The 23,929-nt window shown below is 37.2% G+C and overlaps 1 protein-coding gene across 4 annotated transcripts in view; it reads right to left on the bottom strand.

Annotated features, from left to right (window-relative positions):
- LOC132140712 (protein PRRC2B-like) overlaps nt 1–20,681 on the bottom strand; it is a 30,305-nt gene extending 9,624 nt beyond the window's left edge. For 2 of the 4 annotated variants that reach the window (XM_059549616.1, XM_059549620.1), the window contains exons 1-14: nt 20,497–20,681; nt 16,204–16,382; nt 15,777–15,954; nt 11,210–11,312; nt 11,052–11,115; nt 10,832–10,975; nt 9,188–9,489; nt 8,979–9,106; nt 8,737–8,900; nt 8,434–8,521; nt 8,192–8,345; nt 6,223–6,556; nt 5,906–6,069; nt 4,576–4,777 (exon numbers count right to left, since the gene is read on the bottom strand). In XM_059549616.1, the coding sequence (XP_059405599.1) occupies nt 4,576–4,777; nt 5,906–6,069; nt 6,223–6,556; nt 8,192–8,345; nt 8,434–8,521; nt 8,737–8,900; nt 8,979–9,106; nt 9,188–9,489; nt 10,832–10,975; nt 11,052–11,115; nt 11,210–11,312; nt 15,777–15,954; nt 16,204–16,318 (2,140 nt within the window). In that variant the 5' untranslated portion in view covers nt 16,319–16,382; nt 20,497–20,681. The remainder of the gene's footprint in view (nt 1–4,575; nt 4,778–5,905; nt 6,070–6,222; nt 6,557–8,191; nt 8,346–8,433; nt 8,522–8,736; nt 8,901–8,978; nt 9,107–9,187; nt 9,490–10,831; nt 10,976–11,051; nt 11,116–11,209; nt 11,313–15,776; nt 15,955–16,203; nt 16,383–20,496) is intronic. The other 2 variants (XM_059549619.1, XM_059549617.1) reach the window with 2 other exon arrangements.
- Nucleotides 20,682–23,929: the final 3,248 nt, after the last annotated feature.

The raw sequence follows: 23,929 nt of genomic DNA, 5'->3' as shown, positions 1-23,929 counted from the left end.
AAGTTACTGTAGCTGGACCACAAAATCTACTTTTGGGAAAGGCATTGCGCACTCACATAATTCACAACATTTCTGCAGACAAGTTTTTAGAATTTTATAATATAGAAAAAGCGTTAAGAAACCTTTTGAAGTAGTAATATATCAGTCTTCATTTAGAGTTTAAAATAACAAAAAGAATATCGAAATAAGTGGATATTTCAGCAACAGCAATACAAGAGATTTTCTTATGAGATTAAATGCTTTCATCGCAGTTTAACTGTTTAAAGTTTTTTTTTTTTTTTTACCAAATTGAGCAACCATATACTATAAATTAATTCATTGTAATCAATGAAATCAATGGGATAAAAAAAAACCACACTAATTATATGAAGTAAAGCAAATCAAGTGTGATCATTTTCCAGCATCAGGGAACCATGAACATGCGGTGTTAAGATAAACATTCTCTCAAAATCTTGGGAGCTTCAAAATTACTCATTTCTGTCAAATGGGTTAAACTGACATAACAGTTTGTAATGTCTGGCTTACTGGATCAAGTTTACTCATATTTTGAAGCTTAATAATATTATTAAAGGTTTGATCGTATTAATATGAATAATAGTGATGCTTGATGGGGTGGACAATATGGCTTCAAATATATCATTTCAAAAATATCTGCGATAATATTTATGACGATATAGAAAAAAAAACATGGAACAACGTTTTATTGGCGATTGCAGCTGGCAAGCAGTAGCATTTTTTTCCCCCAATGAGCTACTTTCATCGATGACAGACTACATAATTTGAATTGTAAATCTATTGTCATAGGGTGGCAGCAGCAGCTGTGTGTTCGACTTTAAGCAGACCAATCGGTGTGCAGGGCCGTAGCTGGAGTTTGTGAGGCTCTGGTGCAGGTTGTACTGGTGGGCCACGTTTGAAATGGTGTAAATTGTTTAATTTGTATATTTGTGCAATGTTTTTTCAGGTTTGTAGGTGTCAAGGTACAGAAACCGAATAATCAAATGTTAATAGTATTGCATAGTCTTTACTGTATAAATTAAATGTAGATTAATTCCTGTTAAAACTACAAAGTAATTCAGTAAATAGCAGTAAGTGATTTTCTCCCATTTAATTTCTTGGATTAACAAGGACACTGACAGCAGCTAGTAAATTAGGCGCGGTCACTTTAAGAGATAGTACATCCAATATAATGATACATTCCATTTAGATCTCAGCTTTCTACTTTTACTTTAGACATAACCAACCATTTTTTTAAGGAGACTCGAAAAGACAGGTATTGTGACAATTTTGTATGTATTTGTCGTTTCAAGAGCAAGAAGAGACAAAACTCAATTCGGTGTTTAATGGCTGTAGTTGCGGCTCTCTGCAATCACACTGTACGCACAGAACAGCATGTGGGTGCTGAATTAAGCTTTTCATGTCTTTTTGTGATTGTATGTTTAAATTGTGAGGAAGTGAAGAAGAGCTCAGTTCGATGTTTACTCTCCATGTGCACACCAAACTCGACGCGAGAACTCTGTTGAGTTTTCCACATCTTGTGTTTGAATGCTTTAAAATGTTTCGCAATTGACAAGCTTTTGGGACTATGCACAGGCTGTCTTTTTTGCTGGCAGTTGGTTGAAATCACCAGGGGCCCCTGCTCTCTACGCACAGCTTCACCTAGTTCTGAAGTAGGGCTGCAACTAACGATTATTTTCATAATCGATTAATCTGACGATTATTTTTTTTTTTATTATTTTTTTTTTTTTTTCGATTAATCGGATACAGGGTTTTTTTTTTTTATTCAGTTTGATTTTTTTGTTTATTATAACTAAATAAAACCCTAAATCAGGCTATTTATGTTTAAAAGTGTACTTTAAAAAGTGCAAAAGCCACACATTGAGTTTTACTAATATAATCTTTAATTTTTACATTTTAAACCTTAAAACACAAAAGTTTGTCCAGTTTTTAAACAATAAAACTTCTTTAAATATCCAAAATATAAATAAAACAAAATATTGAGTTGTGCTGCTCATATAAACTTCACATTATGAAATTAGGACACAAAGATGTTTGTAATAATATATTAAGCAGCGTATTTTGTTGAAATATCAAAATTATAAATAATAAACAAACGTTACTGTTTGATACTGTTTTGATACAGAGGTAGAATGCAGAAGAAGAGGAAAACTGTCACTGTTTAGTGTTGTTCATAAGAAATTGTTTCTTATTCACTCTTCCAAAACTTTGAATTGGAATGCAAAAATGTCAGCATGTCCACATGCTCCGGGCTGAGGCTGGCTCTCTTTTTGGAAGCTATGTTACCTGCAGCGGAAAACAGACGCTCAGATGGTGTTGAGGAGCTTGGGATACACAAGTAGGATTTAGCTAATTTTGCCAAGGTGGGATATTTATCTTTATTATCTCTCCACCAATCCAAAGGATTTTCTTCCTTGGCTAGGGGCCTCTCACCAAAGTAAGCCAGGACTTCATTTCTTATTTGAGTGTTGAGGTCCTCCTCAGCTTTCTCCTCTCTACTCTCTTCATCACTGCTGCCTCCAGACTCAAGGAGTGAGTCAAGCAAAGATGTTGAAGGTTCAGCTGCAGTTCTTATGATTGAGGTGGTAATTTGCTGTTGCACCATCTCCCTTCTTGCTGCAAGTGCTTTAGCTTGCAATTTAGCTTGAACAGTTATAATTTGCTCAGGTGACAGAAATTTCAGTCTTCTGAACCTTGGGTCCAGAGCAGAGGAGAGAACCACATGATTATCTACCTGATCAAAGAGTGTTTCCTTCCATCTGTTTTGAAGCTGCTCAACTACTGTGACTTGGAAGGACTTCACTTAAGCTGAATCGTAGGCAGCACCTTCAGTGGACTTCAAGAGCCCTTTCACAAGTGGAGGCAATGAAGAGACTTATATATTCCTGCCCACTCATAAAAACGGTGGCACATTCAAATGGCTTAAGAGCAGTGCAAAGCTCTTCAAGCAGACTCCACTGGTCTGGTTTCAAGTCAAGATAGCGTTTGTCTCTGTGAGTGAGGGATGGGTCAGATAGAGTTGCAGTTATGCAAATATTGATTTACACATAAATTGTCTCTCCTTGCATACTCATTTAATTTTAAATAAACATTGAATTTATTATATATTTTAGATGTTTTGGTTTATAGATTTACATCATCATGTCTGTGTAAATTTGTTTTAACAATTTTTGGTAAAACAAATTTACACAGACATGTTCAGATTTTTATTTAAAATTAAATGAATTATAAGGATATATTGATCAATTAAATATAGAAAGACTGAAAACAAGCGTGTGAACGTAGTAGAGCCGCAGTAGATCGATATTTTTTTTTAAACTTTTTATTACATGGCTTGGTTGAATTCCAATGTAGAATGCGGTCTGTTATTTCTTGATAACAGACCGCTCGCTGCGAAATATAACACATCGTTGCCATGAAAAACAGAGCGTTGCTATGGACACAGGATTCTAACCGTAGAGACGGAACGGACTATTTTCTGTGAAAAAGGGAAAGTGAAAGCAATACAATCGTTTTTAAATCAAACTCAGGACAGGAAAAATTATGCATTCGCTAAAAACCATTGACTACAGTGACTAAAAAAAAAAAAACTATCTTTTACTACTGCTGTTATTAACTGCCTTTATATTTAATTTGCCTTTAACCATTTAATTTAACCTATTTCTGCGGTAGCGCTATTATAATCCATCACTTATGTTGCGAGCAAAATGATTGCGCAACCTGATGCTCGAGACAAAATAGATCTAGTGTGACTGTCCCGAAGTTGGTTCGGTACAAAGCTGTTTACACAGTAGCATAGAATTAAACCAGACTATACTATTTTCCCCATCTTCATATAATGAGAATATAGGCTACAGTTTTTGCTTACTGTGCTGATGTTTCACCTTCATCCGTGACAACGTGTTTCCTCTTCATGTGTTCGTGCATCACTGTGGTACTTCCATGCCACACAAGCTCAGCTTTGCATAACTTGCAGATTACAGTCTTATTTGCTGCATTTAATGTAAAATGCTCCCATGCCTTAGAAGACTTGGGGCGCACACTTTTTTCTGCCGCCGATTGATCTGTCATTTCTCTCCGATTAACATTACTCTGCCATTTCGCGTGTGACTGTTGTCATGAAAGTGACGTCATCAGTAACGCTCCCCGTGACGTGAGCAGACCAACTAATTGACAATGACATTCGTTGACAACGATTTTCATAATCGATTTTTATCGATTTTATCGATTAGTTGTTGCAGCCCTATTCTGAAGGTAAGAGTGTGCGCTCGAATATGCACTAGAACCACTCTCGCGATACTTTGATGTCATACACAGATCAGTCTGCGCAGCTTCAAGTTGAATACACCTATTGGGTTTGTGTAGTGGTTGTGCGGGCTAGGGAACGTATATGCGCCAAACGTCATCGCATCACTATATCATTGATACCTTAATACATCACTTTTTTTTTTCCCCCCATGTAAAAATTTATACCGGTATTATCGTGGAAAATATGATGTCTCACACCCCTAATGCTTGATTGGGCAAACACCACTAAATAGGGAGGATGTTGTAGTTTACCAGATGAGTTAACTCCAGGAGGGTAGAAATCCACTGGAGAACATCCCTGTGCCATACGGGGATCCATATAGGGAGGCATCATCATCCAGCGTGGGTCAAAGCCCAAAACATGATGAGGGTAAAAGCCTCTCTGTGGGTGAGCAGAGCTGGACTGGGTGGGGTGACCCGACTGCTGCCACGGCGCCATCTTATACACCTGCTCCTAGAAAACACAGAGAGAAAAAAATAAAAAATAAATCTCCTCTATAAAATGAATGCATTCAGTACATACATAACAGCATAAAAGCATATAGTTAGCATGAAAACTGTCATTTCTAAGCATTAGAACTTCTCCATAGACATATGCACTAGGGGTTGCACAACTACTGATTTCTACTAGTCAATTTTTTATTTAAAAAATACTCGACTATTTGTGAATATATCAATAAACTTATTAATTCTTAGCCGTATATGCAACAATTACATATATAAATTGTAAAAACTTTATAATTATGACATTACATATTTAATTTTCATGTAACAGCTAATATTTGTGTCTGTAATAATCACAATTTTTATCTGCATTCGGATACAACGTTGATAAGACCGTTATTGGTGATCTTTTTTTTTTTCCATAGTTATCACTGAACAAGTATGTCGTGTTAAAATAAAATTATTAATTTCTAAAATAACATTTATCATGCCAGCAGAGATGTCATGACAAACTTTTAGTGATCATTTGTACACGACTGAATCAATTCAATGCGCACATTTTCATTACGCAGAACACTTTAAGCAAGTCTTAATGTTTAGTGAACTTCACTAAACAAATGTGCGCATGCCGCACAAACCAGCAAAAGGTAAAGATGCAAACACGTAGGACAAGTAGAAAATGTATCCGTATCGAAGCGGATTAGCCTGCTAGAACTGGTTTGGTTTTTGAGAGACTGACGCGCAGCGCGGCTGTTTGATTGATGGGCGCGCTGTGCTTAATCCATTCATTCGTATCATATCATTGCTTAAGGTTTAAATAATTGCCTTTTAAATATATACAAATAATAGAATGTCTATGATGTATTATTATAGGTGATATTACTCTTGAAAAGCTGATTTCTGAGAGTACACGCAATTTTGTAATCCTAAAATTCATGTCGTACTTGTAAACTCTTTGTACACATTATGGTTAATGCATGCTCGACTAGCCGATTGTTTCCGACAGCGCCGACTAGTGGTTGAAGTAATCGATCACTCGACTAGTCTATGCAAGCCCTAATATAAACCTCAAGGTTTTCAGGGTGGCTGAATTAATAACCATTTCCACATACTTAAAGTATTAGGTATAAAAGCTCACCTGCTGCTGGTGCTGCTTCTGGAAGCGGGGTGGCACAGGCTTCTGGTGTCGGCCGTAGTCTGGGAGGGGAGAGGTGGACTCAGGACCATTGTCATCATTGTGGTAGTTACAACCTTCATCTTTGTAATCCTGACTGGATGACTCCGATGGTGCATCAGACACTTCTATATACAATGAAATAAGGTTTTAAGAAAAGTAGCGGAAAATAAACGCCTTTGATTTAAAGGAAAAAAATTTAGAGAAATCACAATGCCATTATAACAAGGGTAGCTAAAGCTTACATTTATAAACCAACTAGTTTATATGAACTCGTATACCTTTAGTGCCATACTGCCAGCCCTCCTGGTGGTGTTTGGATGACCTTTGGCCTGGAGATTGTGTCAGCTCCTTGCTGTCTGCTTCTCTCAGTGTTTCTCCAGACCGTGCAGGTTTTTCAGTTTTGCCAAATTTTTCATCCAGTTTTTTGAGTTTCTCTGCACAAGCAGCCAGTCTCTCCTCCCGTGCTCTCCTCTCCTCCTCTTCACGCCGTCTGCGTGCTCTCTCCACAGCAGAGATGTCAGCTGAGACAAACTTCCCACGAGGCAGCACCTGCCGCTGTGGCTCCTCCTGCTCCTCTGCAGACTCACTGTTGCCACTGTTCTTCTGCTGGTGCTGCAAATCACAAACAACAGAGAAAGGAGATGAGCCTGAACTGATGGGACCAACTTAAAGGTGCTATTAAAAATGTCCATTTAAACATTTAGTAAAAAAAAAAAAAACATGCTCAATCATCACTTATTTGGTAGGTGGTTATCCAACCAAAAGAAGTCAAGATATTTTATTTAACAGAATTCGCCTACAACAAACAACCTGTTTGGACTACATCCCTCTAATTCCTGCAGTAATGACGTCACTAAAACAGTTTTTTGACTAACCTCCGCCCACATGAATACACATAAAAGGGGGCGTGGTCTTGTTGCACTCCGACGGAGAAGAGGAAGAGCTGCGTTTGTGTTTGTCGCCATGTCGTCGAAAAGCTGTTATTTTCATTTCTGAGACCAATCACCTTTGTTTGGGCTTCCCAGGGACGCTGTACTTGGAGATTAATGGTTACAATTTATGTTTAACTCGGTTCCCAAAAATTATAATCCACATGTAAAACTATTTGCAGCACATTTTGGTGAGGACAGCTTGCTGAGGACAGCTTCCTCAAATCTCAATCAGTTTAATGCCGGATTCGCACAAAGATTATTCCTGAAAGATGGAGCAGTTCCCTCTTTTGTCTGGAGAAGGCGTTGTTTTTGGTGCGTTTAACGGTTTCTGTAACTTATTAGACAAAGGACAACGCTGTTTAGCTTTGTTAACTAGATGTTAGGGCTGTGCAAAAAAGTCAAATGCGATTTTCATGCGCATCTCGTCAGTAAAAACGCTCCTGTGATTATAAGTACATCTCCAGCACATGCTCCTGCCCACTTGCTTCTCAAAACTAGTCCAATCGCGTTTTCAGAAGGGAAGCCTGCGCTCAGCTGCTGTCTAATCACAACACAGGAACCGCTGGCACAATCAGAACGCGTTACGTATTTCTGAAGGAGGGACTTTATAGAACAAGGAAGTCCTCAGCCTGTTTTTATGACAGTGAAAACAGCGGTATACAGATAGGTGAATTGTGTGAAAAATACTGTGTTTTTTACACGCGAAACATGAACATGTTATATTGCACACTGTTAACACAATCAAAGCTTCAAAAAAAAAAGCACGAAAAACGGGACCTTTAAAAACTAAAACTGTTAAAACAATGGAAAACAAATTTATGGAAATAAAAACATTAAATAAAATATCACAAGTTTTTCAGCTTGTTTAATTTTTCATTTAGCTTAACCTTATGTACAAAAGAAACTAATTCTGAAATACATTCTAAAAAATATTTTGACAAAATACTAAAAATGATAAACAAAATTACTAAACCTTTGAAATTAATTTAAATAAAATACAAAAATAAAAATGATTCAATATATTAATAAAAACTCAAATACGCACATATATACACGTATATATATATATATATATATATATATATTATATATATATATATATATATATATATATATATACACACACATACATACATACATACATATATATATATATATATATATATAATAAAAACTGTGCTGAATGCATGTCACTTTTTATTTTATTGTCTGTTTATACTTTTTTCCCCCTAATCTCTGGTCTGTATGCAATCCTAATGCTGGCCTTACTTGCTGCAGATAAAAAAAACAAATGCATAAGGCTGTAAATTGTTACCTGAGATTCAGCAGAGGACAATCGTCCATTGGTCTTCCTGGAGGGTACGGGCTCTGGCTGGCGCGAGTATGACTCCTCCTCAGCGTCTCGTGGAAACAAACAGTCACCAGAGCTCTGAGATGAATGCTGGTCTTGATGGTTGTCCCAACCATCCCTGCAAGACACAAGCACTAGAATGAGCTTCAATTCCAACAAAAGCGTCGTTCACACCACACGCACTGAATTAAAAAAGAAAAGCTTACCAGATCTTATTCTTCTCACAGTGGGAGTGATCTTCCTCATCGTCACTGAACTTAAGCTTCTCGCTGTAATCCACTTCCTCATGGAGACCTGAAGAACAGACACCGGTCACAATGAAAATATATATATATATATATATATATATATATATATATATATATATATATATATATATATATATATATATATATATATATATATATATATATATATATATATATATATATATATATATATATATATATATATATATATATATATATATATATACAAATTTGTTGTTAATAAAAAACACTGGCGCTCACCTGCCCAGCCATCTTCACAGTCATTGTCCAGTTCATCGAGGTCCTTCAGGTCCTCAGGGTTGATTATGGCAGGACGGGGAGCTCGATCTCCTGGGCGGCGGATCGGGCGAGTGGAGGGGCGTGGAGGGATACGGGCGAAACGGGCCTCTCTTCTTAAATCACCACTGGGAAATGAAAAACAGCCATTTATAAAGAGGACATAAAGAGGCATTCCCCACTGCAGTAATTCACACAACACTCACTTGGCGGGCTCCGGTGCAGGGAACGCTGGTCTGAACATCAACCTGGATTCAAAGCGCACGGGGGCAACCACAGTGGTTGGGCCGTGATCCGAGGAACCTGGAGCGTCACGAGTCTCTTTAGGGCACATCTGACAAACAAAGTGCCAATAAGCATTTCATCAGAGAAAGCACAGCTCACTGGATAACGGATATGATGGGCAGAGACTTACAAAGGCAGGGAGCATGTCGTGGTATGTGGTGGTGGTGTGGTGCTGGTATTGGAGGGCTGATGGGGCGGCTCTGCGCTGCACGGGCTGAGCGGGCCGCAGCGACGGCTCCTTCACATCAGAGGACTGGGCAGCGGCAGCGGAGGATGATGAGGAGGATAAGGTGGATGAGGAGGGGGGAGGAAGAGGAGTGGTGGTCTCAGCCGAGCCGCTGCTCTTGGTGTCCGTGTCTGTGCAGGGCGGGGAGGCAGACAGCACTGGGGGCTGCAGGTTCCTCCCACCACCCTCCCTCCAGCTCGACACGTCTGACAACGACACACAACATCAGCACATCACATCGAGACTCATTCATGCCAGTGGTTTTACAAGCCAACTAAAACCATGAGGTTTTCCTGATCTGTCAGAGTTGCATTTCTGTTCAGACCTTTTGGCTTATTTTCCCTTTCATTTTAAATCTACAAGACACTGACAGTGTTTTGTGACCCTGTTTTCATGCCCGGTTAGGAAACTGGGCCAAAGTTAAGGGATAGGCTTATAGATATTTGGTAACAATTTATTTTAAGGTGTCCTTGTTACACATGCTATATGTACTTACTATTATAACAAAAAAATTATACAAGTAACCCTAAACCAGACCCTAATCTTAATACAAATCATATAGTAAGTACTTGTAGTCAATTAATATTACTCAATCATTACTTAAATGTACAATTACACTGTAATAAGGACACCTTAAAACAAAGTGTAACCAGATATTTCAACATCTATAATACAACAGAAATATTACTGTACTACATTTTCAAATATTGTTTCAACTTTTTTTTTTTTTCTTTTTTACTTTGTGAAAAGTGTTTTGGTTTACGAATGAAAAAAAAAGAGATTAGGGATAGTCCACCCAAAAATGAAAATTACCCCATGACTAATTCTCCCTCAGGCTATCCTAGGTGCATATGACTTTATTCTGTCAGACAAATACAATCAGAGCTGTTTTTTTTATTATTCCTTGATTTATAATGGCAGTGAATGGTGGTCAAGATTTGGAAGCCCAAAAAACTGCATCCATCCACTATAAAAGCATGACCTTAGAAATAACACAGCTGCAAAAACACTGAATTGGGAGTGGGTGGTGGGGTGATAACTTTTTGCCTTTGTGTCAGGATATATCAGAATTGTCAGGAAGCTTAGTGGGAGTCAGAGGGGAAGCGGAATTGGGAAAGGTCTCAGAGATACATTCATATAAACCCTCACCGCCAATTCAGCATTTAGGTTTTTCTTTCAATATTTCACACATGGTGAAGCCAGTTTGCTCAGCCTGCTGCAGTATTTTCACCTCTTTGCATTTTATCTTCGGTCTTTGAGTTCTGTTGTCAACTGTTTACGGTTTGTTTATTTGCCCAGTTAAAGAGCTAGTCAAAAAAAGTATATGCAGTTAACATTGAACTACTCTCAATTTACAATATTGTCTTCGTTGTACCATTATGCCATTTAGTTTTTTTTAATTCATACCATGTCCTTAATTCAAACTGGTTTACGATTTGAACCAGTATATTGCCCAGCACTACATGATGCAAACATGCAATGACAAATCACAGATGCCTGACATTTCCCAGCATCAAACCTGACCGCTCTGAACAAAGCTGGACTCACTCTGTGGGCGGAGGCTTGGTCCGGGCCCATACGACGGATCGAAGACGCTTCTTTCCTTGCCAGCCTTGTCCTGTTCGCCTGCTGCTTTCAGCGTCGGAAATTCCTCGTGAGAGAAGGGCTGCAGTCGGCTTGAGACCTTTAAACCTGGACAACAGAGTCAAACAAATATAAAACATGACATAACAACAAACACCTTTGATCAGAATAAACGGATGATTACCATCTTGATCTACTGCCTTTCCATTGAGCTGTGCCCATTGCTTTTGTCCACCTGTACTTGTGCTCTAGAGGGACAGAAACACATTCAGCAGACATCAGACACCATGACATTAACATCAGGTGAGCACCATGAAGAGATGAAGAGCATGCCATCTGTACCTCCTGGCTGGTTATTGGCATGGGCTTCTGAAGATTGGAGACAGATTTCTGTAAAGCCGGCGGTGGCTGCGACTCCGGCAGCTGTGCTGATGATGCAATGGAACTACAGAAGGAAACAGACACCAATCAGACAACGTGTGATGGCCATTTGCATCCAGAAATAGAGCGGAGTATTTTGAGAACAAAGTACGTATTTAAATAACCAGAAAAAGATTTCAAATTACTGCATACATCACTTAGTTACAGCATGTGGATAAAAAGAAGAGAAAAAAAAATAGAACTGTCGCAAAGAAAGTGTTCACCTCACTGCAAATCTAAGCTTTTGAGCATGATGTCCATGGTCATTTCAGCCATATGAATGGACCTTCAAAATGTGGCACAGATAACACACACACACACACACACACACTAAAGATCCAATTAAGTCTTGCAACTCATTTTACTTGTCTTATGTAGTTCTAATAAATATGCAACATAACTTAGTGCTTTTTTCTTTAAAAAACAGGCCTGTGTGTTCCCAAGTTGAACAATTCAAGAACGCATTAAAAAAAGATTTTAGGGGCATGGTTAAAATTTATCAAATAATGTGTCAAATAATTCCTTAGTGGATACAAAGACACATTTACAAGCACAATTCTCAAGCACATTTCTTAAAACAAAAAGTAAACTATTTTTTTTTAAATACTCTGGAATAATTTTGTAATTATTTATAGGCCTATTTTGAACTATGTATTAACAGTGCCCTCCAAAAGTATTGGGACAGTAATGACAAAAATGCTTAGTGTGCTGTGGAGTCGAGACATTTAATGAATACGAGTTAAAACTACAGAACCTTATTTTATATTTTAGTGTTTGATCCCCCTATCTGATGTGAGCAAAAGTACTGGGACAACTGAACAAAGCAAATGTAGACGTTTAAAAGCTAATATTTAGTTTCAAACAAGGCAGTGAGTCTGCAACCCACAGACATCACCAGACTCATCTTTTGAAAAGCTTTTCCCAGCCTTTAATACAGCCCATGCCAAATGATCAAAAAGACTTCAATCTGGAGATTGACTCAGTCCATCGAAGACATTTCATTTCTTTAAACCTCTTGACTGAACTGGCAGGGTGTTTTGGGTCACTGTTCTGACACAACCTCCACCATGCTTTACAGGTGAGGTTGTGTGCTTAGGATCATTAGCATTTACGTTTTTCTCCCTCTCCACATTTCCCATCACACAGATATAGGTTAATCTTGGTCTCATTTGCCCATAAAACTCCGTTCTAAAACTCTACTGGCTCACCTTTTTGCTTTTCAAACTCTAATCTTGCCTTTATATTTTTGATGCTGATTAGAGGTTTGCATCTTGCGGTGTAGTTTCTGTAATTCTGTGTCTGTCTCCTTTGGACATTAGATTGTAAAACCATCACCCCAGCTTTCTAGAGGTTGTTGTTGATTCTACATACACTTATTTTACCATTCTTTTTCTTTTCTCTCAAAGTCAGCTCCCACATCTTCATCCTGGCTTGTGTGTGTTATCAAATGCAGGACTCTGAATGCAGAAGCAATGGATATAACTGATACTGACACTTTTCCTGCTTTTAACATCTGAATTAATGCAACAGGACACCAGCTGATCACTCAGTAAGACCTGTGAGCTAACAGTCCCAATACTTATACTCACATGAGACTGGGGGATGAAACTATAAAAGTACTGATCCTCTTAAATGGTAAAACATCTTTGTGTTGAATCATCCAATAATAAAATGCTGTAGTTGCGTCTGATATTCATCTTTTAATCATATTTAGATTTCTTGACTCCACAGCTAACAGAGCAACTTTGTCCTAATGCTTACTGAGGGTACTGTATACTCTCAATATTAACTAGTTGCTTATTAATAAGCATACTACAAACATGATTTGCCAATCACAGGTTTTTCACAAATAAATAAGTTTAATATATTAATAAACCTCACATTCCAGCCTTTATTTTTTTTAAAATGTCATTCTATGCATCACCGTAGCACCATTTTGGAGAACATCCACTGAACACAAGCAGCTTATACTCTTCTGTGTCAGCCACGCTGCACAGATGTGCCGTTTTCGTTCAAATCAAAGTGTAAATACACAGAAAACATATCCTTGTGTTGCAGCTGACACAGAAGAGCATAAGCTGCCTGCGTTCAGTAGATATTCTCTAAAATGGCGCAAACCGGTACAGAGGAGACAAATTGTTGAACAAAACATTTTCTTTTCTTCGTGTACGAAAAGTATTTTTGTCACTTCATAATGTTACGGTTGAACAACTGATGGCAGATGGACTTTTTTCTGACAGTATGTCTTTCATACTTTTCTGGACCTTGACAGTGTCATTTATTTTGCAGTCAATGGGACAGTCACAACCAACCTCCCGGGTTTCATCCAAAATATCTTAAATTGTGTTCTGAATATGAACAAAGCTTTTACGGGTTTGGAACGACATGGGGGTAAGTGATTTGTGACAACATTTTCATTTTGGGGTGGAGTATCCGTTTAAGGTCCTTCTAAAATATTACGTGGGAGCACGTTCACATGGAGTTTGCATTACAAAACTAAGGATCTCATATCACCTGCTGAAATGTTCCTATTAATACATTTCCCTTCCAAATGTGCAATCTGAATAAATAAATGTATTTCCCAACCAACCTGCCACAGTCAACTTAGTCTTCTCATTAATGATTTTTTGTTACTAATCATATTTCATACCCGTTTCCTTTTTTTTAAAAATATATGACTGAACAAAATAAATTTACCATGGATTTACTTTAGTAAATATGTAGTAAACCGGTTTTATTTTTTTTTTCCACGTACTGATTTCCATTTGCATTGTCAGAGTTTAACTACACAAATTTACCTTTCGTAAGATCAGTATTAAAATAGATGAATGATTTGCAGGCGCTGCCATATAGAAATGTAACAATTTAACAATATGCGCTCAACACAAACGTGTGTGATGTTATAATGCTCAATGCTGGGGAAAAATATGCATAAAGAAATCTTATGCATTGTCAGCATTTCTAAACATATGCCGCAATATACACTTCATTAATTTTCCTTTTTTACTTAAATCTCGATCGTTTTAAAGGATTTAGTTTAAATGAGGGGGGGGGGGGGCAATTTTTTTTTTATATTTTTTTTTCCTTTTATATGGCTTGAAAGGGCATACTCTTCAATGAAAAAACCTGATTTAATGGGAGGCTACTAAATTATTTAGTTCTCGCTAGGGTTGTGCCGATAGACGATAGTATTGTGTATCAACGATAGTCAGAGACAGACGTAAACAGATGTCTCTGTCGATAGTCAAGATGACATTAGTGTTAAACTGTTGGACTTTAAATTAAATATACTACTGATTTTCACCTTTGACTGATTTTGCTGAACATTTAGAATGATAACTTCGATGTGCAGATGCGGCAAATTTGTCACAGGACACGCGATATGACACTTGCGTCAGACTAAATATGAACTAGCTGTTTAACGTTAGTTTATCAGTATGTTTGAAAGTTAATTTTTTCTATTACTGGTGATTCCATAGGCTCTCTCTCGCGCACCTGCATGTTTTAAAACGCCAAATAGTTATTCTATGACAAGAACAAAGAGTCTATCGTCGATCTCACAGGCTGACGATATGACGATTTGAAAAATGACACTAGTTCTCACAACGTCCTGGCATGCTTTTATCTTGTTAATAAAGATCCCACTACAGCCACATGCACAGACTCGAGCATAGCTGTTTGGCTTATTTTATGTAAAAAAAAAAAAAAAAAAAAACTATTCAGTAAGAAGGCAAATTATTATGAAACCAATCCAAAATCCAAGTGTTTTTCAAACCTTGAAGACAATACATTAAAATAAAGCATTTTTCAAGGAATTCAAGCACCCATACAAAAGGTATTCATTGATTACAACCCGTTCTGAACACTAAATGAATCGGCTCTTTGAAATTGAAATCACATTACACTATCACAACTACTATTTTTTCCATCCACAAATTTAAGATCTACTGAAATTAAACATTTGTTATACCCCTTGAGATTAAGACTTTATGACCAAAATTCACATTACAAACTGAATTTTGACCCATTAAGACTTGACTTCATTCACAAACCTCTATTTTTAGCCACAAATGTGAGTGAAACAGTCAGACTATTGAGCCCTGCATCACGTTTTTGCATATATGCAGCATGATGTGTTACTGAACATTAAAAAAAATTACTGCTGGTACAATTTTAGCTGGACTACAGCATTTAAAACATTTTAATTGAGTTGCTTTAGTCTGGGTGAGACACTCACAGCAGCACAGAGTGACTGTAACGTCCTCATTAACTCATTAACATGAGCATCTCTTTTTCCCTCTACACACATGCCTTTCTTAATATAAGCAGCTCTGCATGACACAATCAGTGTCTGCTGTACAATGACACACATAGACACAAAAAACACACTACGGTTCACAGTCTGTCCGTCAGTTCACTTCACAAACAGAGAGGTTTTCGTGAGAGTGATGGACAGCAGTGCTGATGCTGCAGCAGCATTTTCTCTGACCTCTTTGGATCGTGTTGATCCTGCTTGTTTGCCCATCCTGTACCGTCTTTGGGCACGATAATCACGTTGGGATCGTTTCCTTTACTCTCAGACTTCAGACTCGGCAGGTGAGCGGGAGGGGGCATGCGCCGGGCAGCGGCCACTTTGCCAAGACTCTGTAAGCCATGTCGTGCAACAACTGCAGGTTTACAGAGAGAGAAAGAGAGATGTGTGAAATCGGGAAAACATCACATGCGTCACAAATACTGGCACATTACGGTTAACACACACATATACGAGATCTGCTGCTGCTCTGGTGTTACTACACACGGTGTGACACATCTAAACATGCAAAAGCGATCTGAGATTTAAAGCACGGCTCTATGAAATCAGATTTACATAAAAGGCAATAGCAACAAACACTAGAATACGGATGTGAGTAACTCACCTGTGGTTTTCTGAGTTTCTATTGATTTCCCTTTGTACTTGTCAAATAGGCTGAGTGATGAATACTTGCTTTTCCCATCCTTGGACTTGGTTATTTGCCCCAAACGATCTGACATTGCGATGTAATGTCATCGAGTATGGAAATTTTTCTTTGCACCTCTTCTTCAGTACCGTCTGTTTCTGTGGAGAAACGCACAAAATGACATGACTTTTAGCAGAAGAACCAACGTCTCTCCAACACACCCTATGAACTTTGATGAAGAATAATTTCTATGCCACAAAAACATCAGCTTTCCATCTGGACACTAGAGGATGCGGCTCAGACACATTTCAAACAACAAAACACAATCTTGGACAGAATGATATAGATATATATATATTTTTTTTTTTTTTAAGCGCTACATGGGGATCATTCAGACATCTTGGAAAGGAGATGAAGCTGAAATCAACACTTTCATAACAAAAGTGTCCCGCTGTCTAAGTGAGAACATGGAAACACTACGACTCGCTGCTAGATGCACGATAGCGACAGGGACCTAGAATGAAATGCATGAGCTCTCCAGAAGGGAAATATTCATGTTCAACAAGACATCCTGGAGTATCCCGTTTCTGTAACTGCAATAAAATGCTTTCACTGTGAGCAACATGGACATCTACATAACATCTACCTTTGTGTTCCACAGAAGAAAACCAAAACACTAGACTTACATGAGACCAAGTTAATCATTTACATCTTTGGCTTTAACTTCAAGTGCACATCTTCAGTTTAAAAGTAAAAATACAGTATACGGAACATTTTAAGTAAATATTTATGGGAGAAAAGACAACAACAGACTCCTGTATAATCACTCTCAAAGTGTTCCAGATTAAATACATGTTTGATAGTCTCCCAAAAAAAAAAAAAAAAAAAAAAAAAAAAAGATAACAGAAGACGACAAACAGAAGTTCATTGTCAATTATTTTGGATGACTAACAAACAATGACGATGCTATGCGTGTCCCCTACACACACAAAAGGATTTTAAAGGAATGGTTCATCCAATAATTAATATATGCTTAAAAAGAAACCTACGGGTGCCATCAGAAGGAGTCCAGAGCTGAAACAATGAATCGATTTAATCGATTATTAAAATAGTTGTCAACTAATTTAGTCATCGATTCGTTGCTAAATGACTTATTTGCCGTAAGTGGCTCATTTCGTGCATATTTCAAATCTGCGGTGACCAAAGTGTGGCAGTAATGAGCCACCGGAGGTTTTACTCAGCCAGTACAACAGGAGAAGTAGCGAATAGCCAATTGCTGGCCTCGTTTTATGTCACGTGCTTCCCGAACAGCGTCTCTGCAGCATTTAGCGGGATGTGTGGGAGTACTTTACTTTGAGCCATCAAAAGAGAAGATTAACCTGTAAACTCTGCACTACTGAACTGTTTAAGGGGCCGTTCACATATCGCGTCTTTTGCGCGCTCATGTTCGTTATTTCCAATGTAGGCTCATAATGGAAGCGACGCGGTCGCGACGCGTCCGTTTTTCCGATACTATTGGGCGCGTCCGCACCGCATCGAGTTAAAAACATTTCAACTTTTCAGAATGCGGCAAGTGCGCCGCGGGTCATGTGACAAGAACTAAATCAGCTTCATCCTTTCCCGTAACAACGTTAAAAGCTCAGCCAAGATGAAGGAACAGCTGATCATAGCTGTATATGGATTTCCATTTTGAAATAAATTTAGTAGCAGAGCTACTGCAAGCGATTTTTTGAGCTGCAAATCCATTTATCCTTTGCTGAAATTTCCGCGTCTTCAAGGAGAGAGCACGTCATGGTTGCTTAGCAAAGGCAGACGCCCCAGGGGCGCAACTGCACGAGCGCTTTGGAAAGGAGGAGAAAGCAGTGCGCCTAGCGTTTTCCACGCGTTTTTAGGCGCGATATGTGAACGGCCCCTAAGCCTTTTATTTGTGCAGATTCTCCAGTACAATGTTGTTTGCAAATGTTTAGTCGTAAAAGCTGATAACATTGCTTTTTAACAGTTAACATTTAAAGCTTTAGAAACATGTTCTGTGATCAGTTTGTCGTTTACCAGTTCATAATTCAGTCGTGCAGCCTAATTATGACTGAATGAGAGAGGTAAATGTTTAAAGATATTTGAAATGCACTTTTTTTTTTCTAAGTATTCACTGCTCTTTTTCACACAGCAGGTTTTTTGTCTGTGTCCAATTTTTTTTTCTGGACAACCTTCTGATGGATTTTACTTTAAATTGTGAGTTCCATTCAGGTTTCATGCCATTGGCACTTTATTCGAAGGATTGTTTACAATTTCACAGCATAAGCTATAAAGCCGTTTCCCAGTAAATAATAAAATACAACGCACTGCAATCTTATTCTGTTTTATCCTTATTCTTCGTGAAAATATGTTCTGAAAGATTCCTTAAGCTTTGTTCGGGATGTTAAACTACTTTAGGAGCCCTAAGGACTGACATGGTGAAAACATTATTTGAAATCTCCTTGTGAAATTTGCTAGAGTATGGGTCAGTGTTCTGATTGCAGAAGAGTTCGACAAAGGATTACTAACACATAATAAAACAACTCCAGGTATATTTTTGATGAGGATATGACAATGCAAAATGGTTCAAATCTCTTAATCTATGCTGAATGATAAAGATCCTTTATTAATAATTTACTTGGGGGAAAAAATGGGAAAAACTAAAAATATAAGTACATAAACCGATTAATCGAAAAAATTATCAATATATTAATCGATTATCAAAATAATCGTTAGTTGCAGCCCTAAAGGAGTCCAAACAATCCACACCACTCCAGTCCATCAATTAACGTCTTGTGAAGCCAAAAGCAGCGTTTATAAAAAAAAACTAATTCATCATCAAGATGTTTTTAACTTCAAACCATTGCTTCTGGCTAAAATTTATCAAATCTTTAACATGACCATAGCTTCCTCCAATGAAGAAATCCATCCCCTGTTGTCTCTCACATCAAAATCCATCCATATATTTGTCTAGAGCTGTTTTGGTCTGTAAACGGTGTTTGCACGGTGGAGATTTTTCTCCTGATTCAGACCACTTTATGACTGGAGACTCGTGTTTTTAGCCAGAAGCAATGGTTTGAAGTTAAAAACGCCTTATGATGGATTCATTTCTTAGAAAAACCCAACTTTTGGCTTCACATTCACAAGATGATTAACTGATGGACTGGAGTGGTGTGGATTACTTGTGTATTATAGTGATGTTTTTTTCAACTGTTTGGACTCTCACTCTGACGGCACCCATTCACTGAAGAGGATGCATTGCGGAGCAAGTGCTAAATGTCTCCACATCTCTTCCTAAGAAAAAACAAACTTCATCTTGGAAGGCCTGAGGATGAGGACACTTTTTGCCGATTTTTATTTGTGTGTCAGCTGTTCAACTCAAAGTAAAGGTAACACTTTAAAAGTTACAGTGTCTGTTTCAGGCTATGAATCTTTAATATACTGATAAGGAAAAAAATTATACATAATTACAAGCAGCTAAACCTGAACCAAATCCTTACCATACAGTATGTGCATGTTGTTAATATTACCTAGTACTTGCTTGTATAATTGCAAAAATGGCTGATGCACTGCTAACACACTTATAAACGACCACCATCATCAGTGCCAAAGTCAGATTAATCATGACAGAGATTTAAAACCTGCTTTCGTGAGAAATACACATCAGTAAGACTTCACGAGAAACCCCGAGAAATAGGGACACGTTAAACATTGTGGATTATGAAATCAGTGTGATGTAATAATACAGAACGAAACATTTTGATGACAGGCTAAACGAAGCTAACACATCTATGAACGAACAGTTAGCATGAGATGTAAACAGAGGCTCTTCAGCCTGATTATTAAACAACCCGCTCATTCCACACACACGAAATCAACACAATCACACACTACAAGTTGTAAACACGAACGTAAGAGCTGATCAATAACGACATTTAATATAACGTGAGCGATTTTCACAAAGACTTCATGAGATGTTTAGCAATGCTAGTGACATTAGCCTAGAGCCTCTTCTGTTGTATAAACTCCACCAGATCCGTCAAACGAGCTTCAAACCGCAGCAACGCGGGTGTTTCATTAACATCTGCTGGTATAATGAGTAATCAATGCGTTAATGAAGGGTTTCTGGGGACTTGTTGATGTGGGAACCGATTAAAAATGGCTACTGCTCAGAACAAAGCGACACACACACTGAGACATCCTGCGACAAATCGGCCCAAAACCCGCGAATAAGCTACACAGAGCGCGCTAATAACTCACCGAATGAACTTACGAAATTCTCTTCAGTTCACATATAGCGATATATTTCCAATGGATAGAGAAACTCGGCAGGATGGATGCGGATTTCTCTGTTTATCTCTGTTCGCTTGTTGTCAGCGTCCCGACCCGAGAGTGAAGCTGCCGTCGTCGCGACAAATCGAGTCTCCACCCGCGATCGGGTCTCCTTTAGGACCCAGGCGGTAGCTGCTTTAAATGCCTGATCAAAACTTGTGTTAGCTTGTTGTAATCAAGCTAAATTCTCTGTACAAAATAAAAGCATAACAAAAGCCCAAAAGCAGCATTCAGTAGCTTCATGCTGCAGCGAAAGATCACACAATGTGTTATTTTTGTAAAAGCAACAGAATGTAATCAACACAATCATTTAGACGTATGCACATGTATAATAACAATATAGTGTATTACAGTGTTTACAAGTAAAAATACAAACTAGAAACGTGTCATTAGTAATGCACCAGTAAAACATTTTAAAATAGTTTTCAGTTGCTGGAAACCCTCAACACAGCTTTTTGGATATATATATTTTTTTTCAGTAAGACACCACACACACCAGTTGTTTTTTATTTATTTTGACTTAATAGGTTTTTCATCAGCACCCATGGTTTTTGAATCATTGCAACCCTGGTAGTTTCATCAAACCATTTAATTAATGTAACAAATGATTGTGTAATTAATTATAATGTGCTATGTATAGTTTGTTTTGTAGTGAATGTTCTGCAAATATTGATTTCATGTTATTTAAAAATGATTACTTATTACTTATGTGATACAGTAATTATCACAGTAAAATGACAGTGTGATCACAGCAATTTTAATTGTATAACTGTTATATAACAGTAGATAAAATATCACAACAGCTTACACTAAAGTCAAAACACTCGTTATTTAAAGGTTAAGTGTGCTAAATGTAGTCAGTAAAATAGTTTTCTCTATAACTCGAGAGCTCTCGTAATCTACTGTAAAGTGGGCAAAATGCATATTCATCATTGATTTAAATCTAGTTTGTAGTTATTTTCCAGATTAAAAATAAATAAGCAAACAAGCATGCAAAACCGCTAGGATTCTTCTTTATACTTTTGTATATTTATATTTTTCCCTATCTCAATTTATTGTGCATTGATTTACTATTAACGATAATCTATAGTGTTTATTACATTAAATAAAAGAGAAAAGAGAGAAAAGAATAAGGTGCCCACCTACCGAAGATGCATGAGGTGTAATATCAAAAAGATCCACTGGGTGTCACCCATGCTCCGTTATAACTATTAAAATACTCTTTTTAGGTATTTTCGTATGAATGTATTTAATAATTTGACCATATTTTGTACAATAAACACTTTCAGTTGATTAAATACTCAATCAACGTGTACACGTGCCATCACGTGGCACAGAAAGTAAGAATAAATGCTTGAAATATCCAGTCTTCACCCAGAGGACCCCTAAGAGGGAAGCCGTCGCGACGCCTGTCTGAAAAACGCGACCGAGGGTCAGTTGTTCTCCTGTACTGGTGGAGCCATCCATAGATATGCATAATATGTATATCTATGGAGCCATCTGTTTAGCTGTCCCAAGCGCTTGTTAGGTGAAAGTACTTAAAATAGATACCTTTTTTTTTTTAAGAAACCAATGTTTGTATTTCTTTTACTGTCCATGGTAATCACGGAGAACGCATTAAATTGGTCAAAAGTGACAGTAAAGACATTTATGTTGTTACAAAAATGTCTACTTCAAATCAATGCTGTTCGTTTGAACTTTACATTGATCAGAAATTTCTTTAAAAATGTATCTCGGTTTCCACAAAATATTAAGCAGTACAACATTCTTTTTAACATTGATAGCCTAATAAAAAGAATAATTTTGTGAACACCATATTAGATTAGATTTAGTCCTGTCAAACGATTAATAGTGATTAATCGCATCCAAAACATTTATTTACATCATATATGTGTGTGCACTATGTATATTTATTATTTATAACTATACACGCTACAGTAGGTTTTGATACATGTGTACATAATATATTTACATAATATACACAGTACTCACACATACGTAAACAAAAACTTGCATTTCGGAGAGTGATTAATCACGAATAATCGTTTATCGGCACTGATTAGACAGAAAATTCAGCACAGGTGCTTGTTTCATAAACATTGACATTTGTTAAGACCATGAACCATGAACCAACCTATAAAATACACTTTCACCAACTATAGCTTTGGCACTTTGTGGTGATCAATCTTACTTTTCATATTCAGATTAGACTAATCTACCTTTTTATGTAAAATGTGAAGTTCACAATAGTAATGTTTTATTGTATTTTTGAAAAACAGCCTTGGTGGGCTTAAGAGCCTATCTTCTTTTCTTATAATTTTTTTAATTAATATAATAGATTACTGTTTAAGCACCACAAGGACGGAAGAAGATTAAGTCTTGTATGCTCACCAAGGCTTTTCACAAATTAAAGTACAAACTAATAACTATTCACACTAATATTGTGAAATATTATTACAATTTAAATTGAGTGTGTATGTGCGTGAATGTGCTTGTATGTGTTAGTTTATTATACGACAGATTTCCATTTTAATGACACCTTCTAATGGGCAATCACACATTGATTAAAATAAAAAACTTTTTAAAAATCATTTTAGAGTAGATTTGGTCTCTGCATTAGAACTGACTGTTAAACACTCGTTAAAAAGTATGCATACATATAGGTCAGAAAGAGATGAAAACAGATTTTTTTTGCTATTGTAATATATATATATATATTTAATTAGCTAATTAATCAAAATCAATACAATATCACGTATAAATTACATTAGTATTACAAAATCAATAGTGACAAAATACAATGTGGTCACTTCCAGAACAGATGTATGTTGGTGGAATCAAATACAGGCACTGGTACCGTAAACACAAGGACCTGAGGTATAAAATCCTACTATGAAAAATTGACATCGATTAGTAAAAAAAAAAAAGGATTAAAACACCGCAACCCAACCATGACATGTCGACATCATACTCTGTATCAAGTTAAATATTCTTTGTAAACAAATTATTTCTAAAGGTTCACAGATTTGTGTGCGTCAACAACATAAAAGTAGGTAATAACTGAACCTCTAACCACATTCTGAGAGAAAACTGCAGACTTATTATCAGATGAATTCATGATCAAAATGAACTAAACAGATAAAGAACACGAGTTAAGGCATTCATAAAGAGGTTACATAAGGGTAAGCTCAAAGAATACATACCAAGACAGTTTCAGTCTAGTCATCTGCAACAGTTGTTACACTTGATAGACTACTAGTGATAGCTCACTAATAATATCAACACTTCATTCATATATGATAAATCATCTTAAAGAATCACACTGGGATTGAAGTCAGGATCCAAATTATCGGTGGATGAA

Source organism: Carassius carassius, chromosome 5, assembly GCF_963082965.1.
Source record: "Carassius carassius chromosome 5, fCarCar2.1, whole genome shotgun sequence".
NCBI classification, from domain to species: Eukaryota; Metazoa; Chordata; class Actinopteri; order Cypriniformes; family Cyprinidae; genus Carassius; species Carassius carassius.
The sequence above is the reverse complement of the archived record's forward strand: the minus strand, read 5'-3'. Positions and strand labels throughout refer to the sequence as shown.